Source organism: Astatotilapia calliptera, chromosome 4, assembly GCF_964374335.1.
Source record: "Astatotilapia calliptera chromosome 4, fAstCal68.1, whole genome shotgun sequence".
NCBI classification, from domain to species: domain Eukaryota; kingdom Metazoa; phylum Chordata; class Actinopteri; order Cichliformes; family Cichlidae; genus Astatotilapia; species Astatotilapia calliptera.
The window spans coordinates 10,044,878-10,065,626 of record NC_137425.1 but is presented as its reverse complement, the minus strand read 5'-3'; the positions used below and the strand labels follow the sequence as shown (position 1 = coordinate 10,065,626).

At 37.1% G+C, this 20,749-nt stretch overlaps 1 protein-coding gene across 5 annotated transcripts; it reads right to left on the bottom strand.

Annotated features, from left to right (window-relative positions):
- Nucleotides 1-70: 70 nt before the first annotated feature.
- On the bottom strand, nt 71-17,898 carry unkl (unk like zinc finger). Of its 5 annotated transcripts, none has more exons than XM_026164502.2 (16): nt 17,458-17,898; nt 16,624-16,833; nt 11,682-11,858; nt 10,532-10,665; nt 10,256-10,391; nt 10,060-10,177; nt 8,981-9,065; nt 8,713-8,879; nt 8,349-8,540; nt 7,318-7,368; nt 7,040-7,217; nt 6,853-6,963; nt 6,516-6,752; nt 6,109-6,296; nt 5,771-6,028; nt 71-5,592 (listed from the first exon to the last, which is right to left on the bottom strand). In XM_026164502.2, the coding sequence occupies exons 1-16, from the start codon at nt 17,520-17,522 to the stop codon at nt 5,437-5,439; spliced, it is 2,463 nt and encodes an 820-aa protein (XP_026020287.1). In that variant the 5' UTR covers nt 17,523-17,898; the 3' UTR covers nt 71-5,436. The 5 variants fall into 5 exon arrangements, with proteins under 5 accessions (XP_026020287.1, XP_026020290.1, XP_026020289.1 ...); XM_026164505.2 differs by having other exon boundaries at nt 6,109-6,227; XM_026164504.2 differs by having other exon boundaries at nt 6,853-6,942.
- Nucleotides 17,899-20,749: the final 2,851 nt, after the last annotated feature.

The window sequence follows — 20,749 nt, the reverse complement described above, 5'->3', positions numbered from 1 at the left end:
TAGTCCACTTCCTCTTTAAGGCGCAAAATCTTTTTCTGTCAGTTGTGTTTGAGACAAAAATTAGTCACACTTTTCAGATGAAAAATTATTTTAATTCTCAAGATGATAAAAATAATTTTGTGAACTCTGTAAACCATTGCATAACTGTAGTGTAACAATTTAACAAGTGTTAACAAACTAGTAATACACTACAGTAAATATGCGGTACACAATCCTCAATGTAGAAAAGAAACATCTAGTATTCTAAGACTTGCACCTGTTTTTGTGTTCACAACACAAAAATATCAATATATACCAACAGAATAATTTCTACAATTATCAGTATAGAATTTCCTACATATCCATACAGCTCATCACAAAATAAGGGACATATGTTTTAATCTATAATGTCTAAACCCACTTACATTAAGTAAATAGATCCATGAAATGCAGTTTCCTCAGATTTAACATTCTCTAACAAATCACTGTTTTACCCTGAGAAAAATACATTTCTTTCTTTATAGTTATTTTATGATTATGCTAACAAATAGAAACTTGAAAACTTGCATTTGTTTAAGTTCTAATAAATTTTATTGAATAGAAGTTCACAACTAGATGCTACATCATAATCAATTAACTGCGCTCCATAATATCCAGTGACCTATTCATTGAAATTCTAATTTAGAGCAATACATTCAATATTTCAGGGTTTCAATGTTAAAATAACATTTTTACTGAAATTTTCTAAAGTACATGGAACAACCGGCTCCACATTAAGATCATTTACTTTTGACTTTACACTAATATTTCTTTTTTTACTTAATTTGAACAGCTCCATACATGTACAAGATTGCATAAATCTTCTGGCTCCATTTTTATAATGTTAAAAACAAACAAACAAACAAAAAAACAACAAAGAAGACACAACAACTAACAATAATGCAAAATAGATTAAACTATTCCAATGCAGAGCATAATGATACATCTATTACAGTTCATATACAAGATTCTCCCTGTTTGGTGCTTTTCTTTGCAAACTGTTGGGTTTCTGATATCAAATGACAAATCCACATCAGATCTGTGTGTTCAGTGGTCGGGCGTTGCTGTGTTTTCTTGAAGTGCATGGCAAATACAGACGATTATCAGTCAGTTAAAAAAAAAAAATCTGCTTCATCCTCTTAAACTGGTGAAGCAAACATCATTAGATTAGCCTTTTTCCTTTCAGCTGAAGTAGGCTGAATGTATGAGACATTTAGCGATCACATTATGGTCCACAAAATACTGTAAGGCACTGAACTTTTGATTCCAATTGAGCAAGTTATATTTTGTCTCTTCAATTAATCCACATTACAGAATTATTAAAAGGCACAGACACATTTGAAAGCGTAATTGGTCCGAGAGAAACAATTAAAGAAATCTGAAGAAATGTAAAGAAAAACCAAGCTGTGCTTCCAAAGAGAACGTTTCATTTCTTCTAGAAATTTTTGGCAGGTAGACTAGTCTCTAGAGAGACTGAGGGTCAGCAACAAATTAAGTGGAATTATGTCTGTATCTGCAATTGATGCGTCACAATTGTCATCTGTCCCCGGGAAAACAACAACTAATTTGGACCACGGCTTTAAGAAACAGAAAACAGAGTCGGATAAAAAGAAAGCACCTTACAGGCCTAGCATAACAGTACACAATGCTATTCATTTCCAAACTGATTTTTATGTAGATAAGCAAAAATCAACAAACAAAATTGACTTCACAACAGTAGTGAAGTTTATATGGCCACTTCAGAAGCACAAATGTCATTCACCTTTGACATTCCTTCACTGTAGACAACAATTAAACTTACACTGAATCCGCGCTTAAGGTCAGCATGTGCTTGCCAGTACTGCACAATGTGCCATAAACGTCAATGTATACTTAATACAAAAATCAAATGTACGAATACACATTTTGTAAGGATCTGACCCATGCATTTATAATCATCTGCCACTCACTATGACAAGCTTTAGATAGAAAAAAGAAAAAAAAAAAGATTACTGTTAATGAACATTAACTATTTAAGGTACTAGGTGATTTACTTTTTAAAATCAATTTCACTTTTCATTAATGAAGACAAATGATGAAATGTAGTAGAAAAGAAATAACAATACAGGTCTTTGGTAAAACTACAAAACATGGGCTCAAGTCTGTTACTGTTGTAAGCGAAAGCCACTGGCAAAGTCCTGTTATTGACTCAGGATATACTGAATGAAATATTAATGCAAAACAAATTACAATAAATCCATCTAAAAATAGAATTCCTGCCACTCACAACGCTGTCTCACCTAGAGATTCGGGAAAGACCGAGCTATGCTGACAGCTACAGGGTGATCTGCCCAATACTCGAGTACTTGTCTGAATTCTGTTCAAGGGTAAATTTTCCCCTCACAATACATAATTGGACAGCTACTAGACCACCGCTTTGGTTCATTTTTAGATTTTCCCCACTAGACATCATTAATTTTGTTGGCTTCACAGGCAAAACAAAACAGAACAAAAGGATACTGTGAATTAGCTGCACTGTACACTGCTATCCAGTGTATAGGGGGGTGAGGAAACAAAGCCAACCTTCAATCAATTCAAATAAAAATAAACAAAAAAGGGACCATCTACTGTAGTGCAGGTCCTTGACATCATTTTAAGGATTTACAAAAGTACTGAAACTTAGACTGAAATGAATTTACAAATGAAGAATTCAATTTGAAACAAGAAAAAAAAGATTAAGTCAAGTTAGATGCAGAAGACATTATTCCAGGATCTGAAATCTGAGCTGTGGATGCACAACAACATTCAAACATCTAAATGTTTACAAGAAACTACATTAATACCTTTTCCAGTAGCAGCGAAGCTTGCAGAAGTTATTAAGCCTTAACTACACTAAAATAAGTACAAATATTCTGGCAGTGTGACACAGTGCGAACATTTTTTTTTTCTTTTTTCTCCTTTTGTGTAGCTGGTTAATATATCGCATAACATGCAATACATGAAATGTTTAGCCTGCCTTTTATGCTTTAATATAATCATGAAAATCCTAAAATACCATTAACCTTTCTTGATATTTTTCCTCTGAGTTTCTTAATTGTCATCTGTGTAAATGTAAACAATGCATTTTCCCATTTATAAGTAGCAAAAAGTGTACCTGGAGATGCATGACTTTCTACTGGTTTTAAAGCAAGAATAAAAAGGGTTTTTTTTGTTTGTTTTTTTAAACACAGTAGAAGGTCATCTGAATTACGGGAATCTAAGCACAAACCCAACGCAGAAAATTACTGTGGAAATCTTCATTCACTGCAGAATCATTACAACAAACCCTACTGAACTGTTTAAAAAAAGCATTTTGTATGTTGCCGTATAAATTCATGTGGCCTAACTTTGCATACTCCCAAATCTTAAACTGGAAATCTAAATTCAAAGACTGAAGCTGCACCAAAAGAGCACCACAACCAAGGAATGAGTGGGTGAGTGGGTAGGTGGAGGGGAAGGTTCATTTCCAAGGGCAAAGTCAGGACACAGGCACTGACAATTTTCATATTCAATCATCTTCTGCAGAAATACTTAATGGAATTTGGCCAAATACACTGGCATATATTTATATTTACACACATATAGTCATAAACATGTCAATGCCTCTGCAGAATTAAAATACACATTTTGCAGAAAACGCGTGCACAAGCTTTGACTACTTGTGTTTGCGTTGACAATTCTACACATAACCTTTTGAACTAAGGCAAGGCACTTTAGAGTTAGAGGCCGATATGTTCTAGACAAGGTCAAGAGGCTAGATTCCTACAAAAAATAAGAGGAAAAAAAAAATAAAAAGTGGGAAAAAAGGAAAGAAAAAAAAATCCCAGTTTCAGGCTTATAGCAAATACAATACATGCTTCTCTAATGGATAGGCTATATAAATTTCTACAAAACAAAACTGATTGAAAAACAGCCTTAACATGTAGCATGTGCCTTACTGATATTACAGCTGCTGGTTATGCCTAAAGTGCAGTTTAAATTTGCACTTATTTGATTGAAATTTTTATAAATCTAGTTATGAAAGTAGAAACTATTAAGTACTTTTTTTTTTTTAATGAAATCTTAATATGTAGAACCATGCTATGATCTAACAATAGGAAACATGAAATATTCAATTATGTTTCACAGTACACACAAAAGCTTCAGACATTGTGTAGCTTATTATGTAGAAAACAAATGTATAAATCTAAAAAATAAAGACACAAAAGAATACCTACAAAGCAGCTTAAAGCAAATTTCTATATTTATATATATTTATATATACCCTTGAATAAAGTCCCAGGTCAACAAAGTGCTTTTAATAAGAAAAACTTCTTCAGAAAGTTGGTCAAAATAATGATGCTTGACTGTTTTGCATTTAAAAAAGAAAGTTGGTGAAATTTTATTTTGGAGGGTTTAAAGAAAATATGACTTTAATTAAAGAGGACTGCTTTAAATGGTGTTTTGAGATTTTCTCTTGATTTAAAGATGACAAACCTTACTGGATCTTTAGTATTTTATGAATCTGTTTTTTTACTACAATGAAAATGTGGTTTTCATCACATAAACAGTTCTCGTAGCGCTGTGTTTAATAATGAAATGTATACTAATTCAGCTTGACACGGACCTGCTTTGTGGTTCTCCATCACATACACCACCAGTGCACATATATTGTTTTCCTGATCAGACTAATTGAGCTTAAAACAAATATGTGATTCCTGGATTAGACATCAGTCACTTGGTGCTAGGATGTCTGGTTTCTTGAATGGTTTCCAAATTGTTATTTTTTGATCCGGATGAGTTCCTCTGTAATTAAAGACATATCTGCTTTGAGTTTTGCTCACTTTAGCTTTACCATCAGCAGAATAACCTCAGCTTTGGATGGCCACCATGTTCCCAACATTTGCCAATTTTTGAGATGTCACCCTAACATCCTTATGGTTCAATGCTTTAATGTTTATTCACATTAAAGCAGTTCATAATTGTAAGTTATAAGCATTGCATTTAGATACAAACTCAGTCCTTATGTACGGAATTTTTAAGTAAGCTTAGTAGCAGACTTCTAATGTATAATTTTGTATGTACTCTTGCCTAGGTGGGATAGTAGACAGGTGGCTGTGTGCTAGGAGGACCTGATTTTATGTCCTGTACAATATTTTAATCATGATTCCATATTATTCATTAACTAAGTGCCTGGTTTTCATATAGAAAGTGCTTGGCTATTTGATGTCAAGTGAACATAAAATGAGCAAAAACCACAACGATTGAATCCCCTGTATGCAATCTGATTGATAATACTATTTGTTTGGTCAGTCAAACACCATTTCATCCTAACAGACACTGCTGTTTAGAAAATTGTAATATTTATTAGTAGTTTTTCAAAGGGCTAATTGATTAAATAGTACCTTAAGTAACTGTACATCACCACTTCAATATTTTTGTTCTACAGTAGGGACATTCTGTTTTACTAGGTGCACAGTTCTCACAGAGTACATAATGTTGGCAAGGCTGCAGAACAATGCAACGATCATGCTTTTGGCAAACTATACATTTCTTTGACTGAAGCTGATATATTACCTGTTGGGGGAAGAAGAGAATTGAGATCAGCTGCAACTTAGGGAAATGCAGTTCATGCAGACTTTTCAAATAAACATGCTTGATGACAAACATGGATCTGAATGACAGTCTGACAAACTGTTTTAAAACTAAACCGATGCTACAAATGAAATGCTGTGTGTGCTCTGGGCTTTCTTACCCCATCTATAAGGTCTAGGTCATTACGCAGCTGACTCTGGATGGAGTGAAGCTTAGACAAGGGAAGCTGGTCCAGCTCTCCATAGCTACGTAGAAGAGGTGTTCCAGGGGTGCGACAAAGCGCATCAAAGTCCCCCTGGAGCTCTTTCAGCTTGCGCTCCGTTTCTTCCCATTTCTGTTCTGCCAGCTGCCGCTCTGCCTCTGCTGTCTTTGCTTGCTCCTTTGCTTCATGAGCGTCTTTCTGGCAAGCTTCACAGGCCTGGAACAAAGGTGAGGGTTGAATTAAAAAAAAAGTATAAAAAGGGAAATAACTGGCACACAGTCAGTGTGTATACTTACTTGCTTCACCTGATGCCAGGCCTCCTCAAATTGTTTGATCTTCCTCTTGGCCTCATCCAGCTCTCTGAAAAGGCGGGCCACATCAGCACTGGTGGTTGTGGAGGTTAGGCTGCTGAAAACTGGAGATGGACTGGGTGAAAAGCTGCCACTTACAAAGTCCCAAATGCTGCTAGCTCCTCCGTTCAAGCCTAGGTGAGCGACGTGTTAAGATAAGAGCGATTTAGATTAAACAAAATCTTGGTTGCACTAACTTGTGTCACTTTTTACACGATCCATCTCTATTAGTCATACTTTCAGCTTCACTACTGCACACAGAACTAGATTAAACACCGAAGGGAAGCTGAAGGAAGGGGCTGATGAAAGCAAATGCTTTCCAGCTTGCTCGGGGGAAAATGCGATCAGCTTACCCAGAGAGTTCTGGGAAGAGGAGGTGGGTGTTCCCAGAAGGCCGTGCTCTTGCTTGGCTAGCATGTTTGAAGGTTGATTTTGCTGAGATACTGTCCCAGACAGCAGGGACTGTGACAGCGACTGGGAGAGAGAACTTAGAGGGGAGGTGGAGAGCGATGATGAAGAATTAAAAGAAGATGATCGTGCCAATGAGCCAGGAATGTTGACAGGAGCAGATCCACTTAGCACCCTTTGACCTGAAGGACAAAGCATATACAGGTGTTCTTTAGAAACACACAAATCCTAATGGAAGGATTTGTGATGAATAAGTGCTTGAAACATATGAAGTGACCTTACCTGCCATTCCCACACTGTTATCTTGATCCTCTAACTCCTTATCAAGCGATGCAACATTAATGTCACTAAAGTTGAGGTCCAGTGCGGATCCTGACGGGAAACAAAACAAATCTGACTGAAATTTGACAACAAACTGCAGAGTGACAGTCAGTTCAAGCTGTTTTCCCTTTGTTTTGCATACACTTACCAATGACAGACTCCACTGTGTTGCTCCCTGGATAGAAAGGAGTGGCTTTTGCATTCATCGTTGATAAGGTGGTGGGTGAAGAACTGTCTGAACCAATACTAGAGGCCAAGCTTGATGTTATACTGGAGGTAAAGCTTGATGCCAATGGGTTCACCACAGAGAATACAGTATTTTGTGTCTAAAAGCAAAGCACAGTAAAGCGTTTAATTCCTATGTTCTCAATTACAAGTTTCATAATAAAATAAACACATTATCTAAATGACTCACTAAAAACAAACCTGTTTTTCTTGGTCCATCATTTTTTGATCCACCTGTCCCTTGTTCTTAATCTGGAAATGATCAAATGGCAAAGACAGTCTATTTCAGTGCCATATCCTTTACATCAAGCCAGTATTAATCAAAATAGTTTTATTGCACCTGCCCTGGACTAACACATTTTATCTTAACCATTTTTCACCGTCCCTGCACTTAGGCTTCGCAGCGCTCACGGCTCTTGTCATTCTGATGATTAACATTTATGGAGCACCTTTCTTCAGACTGACTGCAGACTGTAATTAAACCGATCACGTTACTTCATTCTGCCTTCATCTTGTAGCACTAGCAAATCGTGAGTGCAGGAGACAGTAACATTTTACTGTGAGTGGAAGTCTTCTATAAAGCCAGAAAACATTTAAAAATTCCCTTTAGGGGAATTCTTAGCAAGGAACTATAAAACCACAAATGCAGTTTAAGAACCGAAACTATTTGCTGGTCAGCTTGATCATAAGACAATGCTACACTTCAGAAGATTTGACATTTCTTTAGACAAACAGAAATGCCATAAAGTGAGCATATTATGTTCATTTTAAAGTCCAGGATGTGGTTTGTGGCTCAGCTGCAGGGGAGCGGTGGAGACCATTTTTATGCCATATTTTTATTCTAGGGCTCTAATAAAGCAGCTTTCCATTATTCACAGTTCTAGTTATTTCATCTTATACTGGGCCTTAGTGTAGTGTCTCAAAAACAAAATTTTAGCTCTTTTAAAGTCATTTTAAAGCAATTGAAAAGTGTCCTGTAATATTCGACAGGTGTTTAACATTTAACAAGTCATCATCACATACATATAGTGCATGTACGTAATGGGATATTTTAAAGAAATCAATGACATGACAAGCAAACAATGAAATACGAGGAAAAGGGCTTGAAGTGGTCAAATTAAAATGGCATGGCAAACAATAAACGAGTGACAAATGGCTGCGATAAAAGTGTAAAGCCCTAAGCTGTGTGTGGGGTTTGGTTTTCCCGAGGTTAGAGAGAGCAGTCTGTGTACCTGATCTTCACGTTCAAAGCCCGGAGCTTTGGGATAGTTAGACGTCAGAGATGAGACACTGGATGTGGTGGACTCTGAACATGAATTATTATTATTTAAGGATTTGAGCCTGCTGCTGATGGATCCCATTGGGGATAACAAAGTGTCGCTTCCTGAGCTTGACGTTACAGTTGAGCTATTAGAACATGAAACCTGAGAAAGACAAGTGCACATGGTCTTATAAAAACGATGAATACAAAAAAATGACACGAAATAAAAACATCACAATGGATGAGCTATGAAAGTGATGACAGAGTTCTCAGACGTTTGAAATCAAACTGTTTAAAATTGTGTCTCGTGTGAGTGAGAAATGGAGACAACCTACACTTCCTATTTGTCCATTGCTACTGGCTGTGCTGTTGGTGGAGTTTCCTCCACTGTTCCACTCAGTGACTGGACACTCTGAATACTGCTGAGAGCTCAGCTGGGACTGAGAACTCGACTGTATCGCTGTTAGCAATGAGCTCATGGTCTCTTCTGTAGAAGGAATTCCTAAAAACATATAAACATAACATATGTATATGTTAAGTCTCAAAACACCCTCAAATCCTTTTCACTGTACTCAGATAGTATTAAGGCAAACATGCACTTACTTTCTACATGTGCAAATGCACAAAACGGTCCTCTGGGACAGTATCCAGTCTGGCGCATGTCATTGCATTTGGTGGATCTGTAGATCTTGGGAGACAGAAAATCAGGATTATAAAGAAATAAGATGAAAATGTGTCTCACTATAGAAAACTAACCACAGCGTCAGTCTCATCAACAAAACAATATTATGGTTCATACATTAGAGACCGAGGAGATGAGTGATGTAGTCACAGTAATATGACTGTAATACATGAAATCTGTCTGTTCAGGTGACCCTGAACCAGCCAATGGTTATGCTACAGGCTTAGGCTCCTGGGGGGGGCCTCTCATTCTATACCACTGATATTGTAGGCTTTTTACTTACAATAAACAAAATAAATATAAAGCATCTTGAGGTGGCCGTTGTTATAAACTACTGCTAGATAAATAAAACTGAATTGAATCTATATCCACAGAAGTTGAATTACGCAGGATCTAATGCCATCATGTTGCCTGGAAACCACCTATCAATGGGTGACAATCCATTTTTAGCCTTTCCTTCAGCACCTTATGAAAGCTTCCTATTGTTTTAATTTCACAACAACAACTTCCATCACAAAAATTTAACTGTACATGCCTAGTAACAAGGCTAAAATTACTCTGTTTTTCCATATAAACAACATCCACCGAGCACTTGTAATTTTTCTCAATGATACATGTATCTGTCTGGCAAGAAGATGAACAGGACAAGAAATACAGTACCATGGACATGTACTAGTAATGAAAATGTGCAATAATCTTTATTATTATAATCTTAATTTTAAAATTAAGATTATAATAATAATCTTATTTTTTAAAATAATCTTACTATTACAAATTTTTATTTTTTTTTTTAAATGTAGCATTAACACAAAATGGTTATAATTATGTGAGTGAAAGAGTTTTTTGCTTATAAGCATCTCTATGAACATTTTGTTGACATTTCACACTATTTCTAGGCACAACTAATGCTCAAAAATACATCATATTATGCATTATGGCCATTGTATTTTCACTCTAAGCTTGAAAAACTCGCATCGTGACTAAAACAAACTTAACTCACCTCTGGATGAAACTGCTGTTCGGTACGAGAATGGCAATACTGGCAACTGTCTCCACTTTCACACTTTGAGGGCTCGCCCCATTCATCACCGTGCTTCACATTAGGGCAAGGAGTTGACCTGCATTCAGAAGAGGCAGCTTTAACATTTTAGAATTAGAAGCCTTCATATTTTAACTTATACAGAATGAAAACTCACCTGTACTTGAACTTTCGAGGATTTCTCCTCCGATCTCTACTGTTGTGGTAGTGGGGGCAAGCATAGCCCTGTCTGCATAGTCTGGGTGGCTTAGTACACTGATCTGTTTTATAATTGGCTAAAACAAAAGTGGTATCTGCAAAAAGAGGCATCGCAGTTTACTTTCTTATCCCTATTACAATGAAAAATAAATAAATAAACAAAACGAATAAATAAAGAACATTGATTTGATTAGCATTCAATACAACAAACGGCATGCAAGTTGGAGTTTCTAACCTTGCCACCGGGGATCTTCTGTCAGAGTTTTTTCAATCATAGCTTGGCTGGCTAGCACACCAGGCTGCAAATCAGGAATCCCTTCCCCAGATCCCAACTGTCCATTTTGGAGGGCCTCTTGTGCTTGGATTTCTCTGTGCATAAAGAGTTAAAAACATTTTTAACTCAGTGTACCTTAAAAAAAACAAACAAACAAAAACAAACAAACAAAAACAAAAACAAAGCAACAACAACAACACCAAAAAACACTTTTAAAGGAAACTGAAAAACACTCTGAAGGGGAAATCTCCAAGCCTACTCTCATAACCAGTCAAAAACAAGTTTCAATCTAATGATATCTGCTTACTTTGAAACTCAAAATACTACACAAATAAATATAAAGAGACACCATATCATGGATTAGCTGTATATAGTACATCCAAAGGAAACTGCAAACCTACGGCCTGTGGGCTGGAATTGGACCACTAAAGGATCCAACAGGGCCCACTGTAATGGTTTTTGAGAGTAAAACTTTTAAGGGATTTTGGAGAAGTTACAGCAGAAACACTGACAATGATGTCATTAAAGTAGTAGTGTGAGCTGGTAATTTCATCTGAGTCTGAACCATTGTCACTTTCACAAAGACAGACAGCGTGAAAACCAAGACCCTGTGCCCACACCCTTCTTTCATCTTCAATAGTAGCATTTCTTTGTAATGTGAGTGTAGTCCATGCTGGAAAAACCAAGACATGATGTCTTCTTTTTCTTAATTTGGCTGTAACTTGTTTTATAAATGACTAGCTAATTGTTAATGTTGTCAGACTGTCTTGAGACATGAGAAATAAAGACAAATTTGGAGGCGTTTCTTTTTAACAGGTTGTCATTGATGTGTTTTACTTGTCCAGCTCACATGAAAGTCAGCAGAGCAGTACATGACCATTACTTATGAGTGTATGCACTGATTTAAACAGACTCCTTAAGCTCATTAAAACATATTTATATATTATAACTTGTTCAGGAAAAAAAAGTCTCTATAAACCAAATCCACACATACAAAATAGCTACTCTGCACTGCAGGGGTTTAATGTAGCTCATTTGCTAAATGCATTGTAAGCTCTGAGTGAAAAGTCTGGCAGGCATAAAAGAGGCCACTATTTGCTTTGCATGTCACCTGATATCATAGACTGGAGGTCGGAGATCATGTGGCCCATGAGCAAAAGCACAGTGGAGGCCATTCTTCACACAATGCCCTCGAGCATCTGTCTCATGGATACAAGTGCCAGTCTTGTAATATCGTAGATGGTACTTGCGCTCTGTGTCACCAGTGGTCCGGTGTAAATAAGGACAGCTAAGAAAAACAAAGAAAACATTCACAACTTTCACCAGTTGATCCAAATAGGATATCCGAACAGAAACAATCTGACAAGGCAATGAAATAATATGCAACATAAAATGTCCAAAAACTAAACATATAGCACAAGTACAATTATTTTAAAATGCTTCATCCTTCTTCGATTATTAATGTTAATGCTATAACAATTCACTATAAATCCATAAGGACTATAAAGGAATTCTTATAGCTGTACATATTTTAAGATTCTGCTGTAAGTGCAGGACTCTGGAAATCTAGAGTTTTAAAATGGTAACTTTGCAGGCCAGTGATTGACACTTTTAACCTTGATGTAAATGTTGCAATCTGTGTACCAACCACACAAGTTGCAACACACTCTTCCGAGCAAATGTTTTCAAACTTAAAAGCAGCTCTGCAGTTATCAGTGCTCAGTTCAAAAGCCTGCATCTCTGACCCGTATGATATGGGGTATAACGGGTGCATTAGTACCTATGGATTTGCAAGATTGCAAAGGCAGCATCAAAGCTAAAAAGATATACTGGCTTCAGAGCAACATATATTCTGATCCAAATCACAAACTTTTTCAGGGAAGGGATTGAATATTTCTGTAGGGCATACTAAACCCCAAACTTCATCTGTTACAGCAGCATGGTTTCTCATCCAAAGAGCCCAAGGTGCTGAACTGGCCTGCTGGTAATTCAGACCTTTCACCATCTCAAAACATTTGTTGCACCGTGAAATAAAAAAGTACAACAAGGAAGACACAGGAATGTTGAACATAATCCTATATCAGACAATAATATCTCTTATATTTATTGATTTTTTATTTTAAAAAAGACCCTAACCTAATAATATCAAAGAATGTTTAATTAATATGATTTTCCCCGTGGTTCCAAAATATGTGTATTTTTTTCTTTTTATGATTTCAGAGCATTTTTTTAATAGTTTACACCATTTTATTTGGATGACATATCCCTTTGAAAGCACTTTTTCTTTTTGTGAAAAGCATTTACATGCATACGTCATTTTATTTACCCACTGTACTTTTCTTCCTGTTGTTTTAAAGTGCCCCTTGTAGTGGATATGTGTGTGATACTAGATGGGGATTTCTTTTTTTAAATAACCCCAGTTATTTACACTCTTCCTGTCTAAGTGCCACATTAAGTACCACCCTGGTTTTCTATTGGGCACACCCCATTTTCAGGGACAATGATTGGCTTTAAGCCACATGACCATACACCCAGCCATCTGTGCTGTTGCCTCTTTCATGGATATGTATGTTGGCCATATAGAAATGTTTTTACTTATTTATTTAGTCTGCACACATTAAAATGTTGCCTGCAGCACGTTTTATAATGATCCTGAAGGCCACAAGCTGAATCAGTCAATGTTAAACTTGTTCTTTATATGCATGTTGCTTGAGCTTTAATTGCTTCAGACTTTGTTTTCCTCCATACATGTTGGAAATAGGTGAAGTTGCGCTAAAACGCTTTATTCTGTTACCACAATGCAGGGCTAACACACTACCAATGCCTCAAGATATGTAGAGCAAATAAGCCTCTTGAATAAACCAAATTTTCCTTTCTTGAGCAGTTGCTATAGCAACACATAAGGTCATACAAAAATAGCATCCATTAGTAGAGGAGGAATTGTAAGGATTGAATACTTTAATCATTTCATTTTTTTTAAAATCATGTCTATCAGGCACTCGATTAAATGCGCCATCACAATTTCCTGTCACACCGAGAGGCTGCTGTCTGTATATACTACTCGGCGCAAATTATTGCATTAGTATTAGGAATGTCACTGCAACCCTTTAGCAGCTCGATAATTAAACTTCCACCTCACCGAGAAGCGCAGCCCTTTAGCGAAACCATTTCCCCCCAGGGACAGCCCACAAAATACCCAACACACAAAACTACAGATGTTCCATAATCAGTAATCACATATTAAACTATAAATGGGGCACTGTGGTAAATGGATATTTCGAAAATATGACGCCTGGAATATAAATAAATGGTTGTGTGTCAAATTACACAGCCTTTAGACAGAGGTAATAGCAGAAGCAGTAAATATAATGCTGGGGGGCAGAGTCAGCCTCTCAAAGGCTACGTTCACACTGCAGGCGAAAGCGCATCAAATCCAACTTTTTTGACCCTATGCGACCCATGTCCGATCATGGTATGACAGTGTGAACGGCACAAATCCGATAATTTTCAAATCCGATCTGGGTCACTTTCGTATGTGGTACTGAATCCGATACATATCTGATGTTTTAGAAAGCGACTGCTGTTTGAACGGTCATGTCGCATTAAATCCGTCTTTTACGTCACTGACACAAGACAGACGGCAATTATCAGCGCCGGTGAAGCGCCAGATAAGACATCGCGAACACTTCCTGGCCATCCAGTGAAACTGTTGGGAAGACAACGTTGAAGAAACGTGAATATTTTATTTGTACTGTATAATCTGCAGATTCTGACAGAAATCTGCAACTATCCTTTGAAGCACCGCTCCTCTCTAAAACAGCAATATGGATCATTGTTAGGCCATATGTAAATAACAAAATAACTTTACAACGGAAACGTAAAGTCCGACACAAGTCTTTATATTAAGGGCCATCAGTCAAACAATATTGTTTGGTCTGGGTCTAAACAGAGCGCGTTGTGTGTGACGTCTTCTTTTGCGCATGCGGGCCGCTTTGAGGGTTCACACTAGAGCGTGTTTGCTGTCACACTTTATTTGTAGTGTGAACAAGCAGAGAAAAAAAATCGGATTTGATCAAAAAATTGGAATTGAACATTAAGACCTGCAGTGTGAACGTAGCCAAATAGCCCACTTCAAGGACAAGAGGGTTTGCTCTCATACTACACATAAAGGGCAAATCCTGTCAAAAAAAATGGTGATTTCAGACTTGTAGATTTTTATCAACATCAGTAAATGAAGATGTGGCCAATATTTGATTTATCTGTTGTGTCCCATGATTTTGCAGTAGCTACATTTTCAGACAGTCATAAAGAGCTAAAAGTCTCTGAAATAGCTCCATTATTTATTCATAAGAAAGAACTCACACTGTTCCAGTGAACATCAACAGTAGACCACAATTCCAGCATCAGTGTATCTCTAAATATTACATTAATTGCATATTTTTTATATTATACGTAGTAAGTGTATGAGACACCAAAAGGCAAGGTGATACATCGCCAGTGCAATGCTACATCTGTAATGTGCTGACAACATCTGTGGCAAAATTTCTCCTTTACAAAAGGGATCTAAATGGTAGATGCAGCCAATTTATGAGTTAATAATGGCGCAGTAAAGATATGCAGGAATGTTTATGTCTGACCTGCACCTATCTGCACAATGCATGCAACACTGGTGTGAAGTCATGCAATGCCTTCATACAAAATTGTTAAAAAGATTGTTAAAAAAAACAAACAACAACAACAAAACATACATACATACATACATACATACATAATGGAAATGTCCCCCCCCCCTATTATCACTATCAAACTTGAACTGTACAATTATGGCCAAAATGCTTATCACAGTTGCTTGGTTCTATACTGGGATTGTGAATATTTAACAAAATGATTGATTCATTTTTGTGATTTAAAAAAAAAAACTAACAAAAAAGATATAAAGCTGTTTTTATATTCATATTGCATGACAAAACTATGTAAAAACATTTGTATTCAAATAAAACTGGTCCTCATTCAGTGAAGCTTTTAGAAGAAAAATATTGGGGAAAAAAAGCCCCAAAATAAGTACAGCTTTTACTCTTACATTGTGCTCCATTGCTATTCATTTAAAAATTCTGAGGTGTTGTGATATACACCAGACCGAAGTGCACCTTTTAAAGCACAACATAAAGCCTTTCATGCAATTCATTGTACCTGCATGATGAACCTGAAGTCCATTTTCATGGAGGCACATCGTTGGCCAAAAAGAATGTGATTGCTTTGTAAAGCGGATGGAACACTGAGTAGTTGTGCTGTTTTGTGGCGCAACACATCTAGAAAAAATGCTGCAGGCTTGTTGCATTTATTAACATCACCTGCCCTAAATCCAAAGCATTTCTAAACAACAAATGATGATGATCCAACTTCTAGGAATGAGCTCTTCACTTTCTGCTGCGCTGACAGACTTTTTAACGGTTTGTTATCTACAGTATGTCATCACTGCGGTCCAGTGCATTTAGGAGCCCTGAGGCTGTGTAGTGTGCTGCAGGTAACAGCTATGATTGGCACAGGCAGGCATGTCGTCAGGGAGTGTCTGATTTGCTCTTGCTTTATGTTCTATTGGCGAAGGACGGATTTACAATATCAATTAATCATCATCATTTTATTGTGGAAAATCAAAATCACGATTGAGATTAATATTCGATTAAATGTGCAGCCGTATATCAGAAACACAAAACACTGAGTCATTTTTTGATGGACATTTCTAAGCAATACTGATGTTAAAATTAAACACAAAATATGTTACCTAATGCTGGCATCATTTTTTTCTTATTTGCTTTTTTACTTGCTATTAATTTCATTTTATGTGCGAGACAAAGACATGTTCATTATACATAAACAACTAAAATTCTTTAAAACCTTTCAGGAAAGCTATTTTGGTCATACAGCCTGAAAAATGTAAAACATGACATGAAAAGAGTAAACTGAGATCAAACAAACATGCTTCAAACGTCAACAGCTGCCAGGACGCAGTGACACACTCATGTAGCTGCCCTGACTGAAGTTGCGGGACTTACTCATCGCCATCTGGGCAGATGCCTGTGGTCTCGTCGTACTTGGTGCAGTAAACGTCGGGGCTGTAGTTGAAAGTCCCGTCCCTTCTTCGTATGGGTCGCCTTCGTCGCTGGTTGAGAAAATGCCAGTGAAAGCACGTAAAGGGTCTGTGCTGCGTACACTTGTGCTGGAGGAACAACGGGCACTGCTCTGTCCTGAACTCCTTCAAGTATCTGAAACAAGCAGGGCAAACACGAAGCGGGATTTAAACGGCTATCCGCTAGCAAGTAAGAGCTTAGCCAAGGGAAAAGTTTAGCAGGGAGTCGTGTTGTAGCCTACTATACATTTTGGGTCAGTAGAGTTAGTTTGCTATGCTGAGTGAAGACTACGTATGTTTTTCGTCGTAAAGCTCGTACAGAGCACCTGAGCGTACGTCTATAAATGTGCGTAGCAAGAGGGAACTCAAAATAAGGCCGAGCTATTTACAAGCGGACTGGTTAGCGAGTTCCTGGCTAATCATTTAGCGAACCAAGTTGACGGTGTAATATTAACCAGACCCATCAAAACCCTTTCATCAACAGCACGAAACACTTCAAAACGATCCCGCTAACGGTTGGCTAACCAGTTTGGTGATTTAAGATCCTAGAGTTTCCTGTATTGACGCAGATGTCTTTAGCGTACAGTCGCTGTCTGCTATGTAACGTTAGGTAGTCACAAAGCCAGGAAAAGCACCATGTTTTTAACGCACGCACAGGAGTTGAGGAATGCTGGAAATGCACGCGAGCAAAGGTGCGCGTTCAAAAGAGCATTTTCAGCAGCGAACGATTTTGTTGTTTCTTTGCAGCAGCTTTACTCACGTATAGTGGGTAGGTTTCTCGGTTTGAGGAGACGCATTGGCCGCCGTTTTCGAAACCGACGGCATTTTCAGTCAAAACAATGAATTGCGCATGCGCTCGGATCTGTTGCTCCCGTGAATGCATGTTCGCCTGCACGCCAGCGCACTGCAAACACCAAACGCGACCGCACGGGGGGAGTATGGGGGCACTGTAATCACGGAACGATGACTCACTTCACACACTGTTTATATCTTATTCACATGCCTTTGTTACGCCTCATACCAATATACCTGTATTTGTTTGTATTGTACTTAGATTTTCATTCGTTTAGAGATTTCATGATATTTCAGTCATTCTTTTTGTAGTTTTTACCTATGGATATGGCGTTCTTTCTTTTTCTTTTGTATTTATTTTTAATAGTCTGAATAGCTGTTTTGCTATAGGTTGTGTTTAATATTTGGCTTAAACACAAAAGTAAAAAAAAAGCTTTTGTGTTAAATAATTTCTCTGCCTTTATTTACCCTTTTCTGTCTGTTTGTTTTTAAATAGTTGCAATCATTAAGCTTGTCGTGTTAAAACCTGTAAAACCCTCAGTGTTACTTGAAAAAAGTGACTTTGTTTAGTCAAATGCACCTTACTGCTTGTGAGTAGTATAAATAAATGGTCTCTCATCCAATTAAACCTTTTAAAGGATTATCAAGCCATCACTGAGCAACAAGTGGAGTTTAAAGCTCCAGTCAGAGAGGGCCAGAAAACCAAGCTTCATCTTAGAATCAGTTGTTTTTCATGTTATGTGCTGAGTGTTCATTAAATCTAACCGATTTCAGGCCAACTTTCTGTTATGTCACAGGATTTAAAAAATATGCTTGAATGATGAATTATCTGGAATGACAGATAAAAATCAATGTGATGTAGTTTGTAGTAAGTAAGCTTTGATGTAGTAAGTTATGTTATGAGATGGTGATATATCAGATTGTTTTTTCTGTTTCTTTATTGTTGAAAAATCTAAAGGAGTAGTTGTTTTGCTTTTTGCATCTTTCTCAGCTTACCAGAATTCCACATTAAATTGACATCAGGTAGTTTCAGGGGTCTTTACTCCTGTATCTGGGAATATAATCTGCACTGTTCAAGTTCTTTTTTTCCTGGGATTTTAATGTACAAATGCAATTATACAGCTCATCCATTATTCAGCTGCTCAGGTGCACCGAGTGCACTGCCTTATATTTATGCATAAGCTCCAGAGCATCCCGTTGTAATTACATTGACATGCCCCACCTATGCTAAGCTTACAGTTAGACAATGTTGGGAATGTTTGTTATGTAAAAATAACATTTAAGGAGCGGAATCATATTTTTCAAGCATTATTTTTGGTATGCTTTAAGCAGCTCATGTTCATAGCAGAGGATAGATTCTTTTTAGATTTCAGCAATACGAATCCTTCAACATACAGTAATGTGCAAAAGTCTTGAGCCACCCAACCTTTCTTTTATATTTTATTAGGAAAATGAGAAATAGGTGCACAGTAGGGCTGCTCGATTATGGCAAAAATGATAATCACGATTATTTTCACTGAAATTGAGATCTCGATTATTTGACGATATTTATTTAACCCTTTAAGACCTACCATAGAACCAAGTCCGCCAGAGCTTATATTATTTTTTTACATGTTGTAGTGCCATTTGTGGGAGCATTTCAAGTTGCTATACAACTGTTATAGCCCATATTTTAATAATATGTATGCATTATGTCCATAGTAACTACATAAATTGCAAAAAAGTTGCAATAAACTACAAAAAAATTGAAAATCGGTTTTGTTTTTTTACATATATTTCTACTTGGAGAAATTTAAGAGGTTTATCCCTCAAAACTTTAAATACAAAAAAGTTGCAAAAAATAGTTTACAACAACAGGAAATTTATTTTGAGTGTCTTCATAGTTTTATTTTGGAGATACACCAATTTTTATATACACTGCAGGAAAAACGAAAAAACAATCCTATGATGCAAATTTGCAAAGAAAACAGAAGGTGCATCAAAATAAACGATTTCCAGCAGTGCAATTCGAGTTCTAAGCATCCCAGAAACTATTCAGAAAAGTCAAACATGACCAGTATAGGCTTTTAAGGCCTACAAGTAAAAAACTACATTTCCGCGAAAATGACGTCACTTCCGGTTTCGGGGAGGAAATGGCCGACATGTGATAGTTCGTGCTGACGTCTGATTCACTGTGGGAAGTGTTACGAACAGCTGATCGGATCGGCAAAGCGTGTTTCTGGAATATTATGTTTTTGTTCCTGCAAGCGCTTTCTATGCAGTTTTTGCAAAGCTTTATGTGGAAGGAAACCGTGACCGAGGACAAGCTGATGGCATCAGATGTAAGTACAACTCCTCCGGTTTCATATGCAAAAAAAATTATTGCGCTAGCTTACACGGTTCAGGTTCTACAGGGATTTAAAAATAGTTACACAAAACGGAGTGTGCTTCTCTGACCGGCTTCAATGACTTTAAAAAATAATATAAAATAGTGTGCAACACCACTGAAGTTTTTTAACCTCTCTTTTCAACCAACAGCAGTCACTCTCTCCTCTCCAAATAACTTCTGCTTAGCTTTCCGAGCTTCCCTCGGGTCCTCTTAATCAGCGGTCTCCAACCTTTTTTGCGCCACGGACCGGTTTATGCCCAACAATATTTTCACGGACTGGCCTTTAAGGTGTCGCGGATAAATGAGGGAGGGGCTAATAATCGGCTCAGTCATTTTTAATGATCGTTGAAAGCCCAGATCGTAATCGTGATTAAAATTCGATTAATTGAGCAGCCCTAGTGCACAGCTTTATTGAAATGTGCAAACACGCATGGAAATACTGTACATAAAGCTAAAATGGAGTTAATAGAAATATTTTGAGCTTAAAAGTCAGTGTCTGGTATGACCACCTTTATTCTTCAACATAGCTGGAACTTTCTTAGACAAGCTTTCTTGTAGTTTCTTTAAGCAGTCTTCAGAAATAGGTCTCCAGGCTTCTTGAAGGACATTGTTATTATGCGTTACAATATAACGTACCTTGAGGAGACTGCTTTTGTGGTATATAAATAAAATTCAATTGAGTTGAATTGAATGTAATGCTCTTCTTTAGATGTTGGCTGCCCTTTGTTCTCTTTTCTGTCAAGATGATCCCACACTGCTTCAGTGTTGTAGTCTGCACTCTGGAGGCCAATCCATGACTGATATTGTTCAATCGTTCCATGCTTTTACTGGATTATCAGTATGTTTGGGATCATTGTCATCCTTGAAAAATAAAGCCATTGCAAGTCAGATA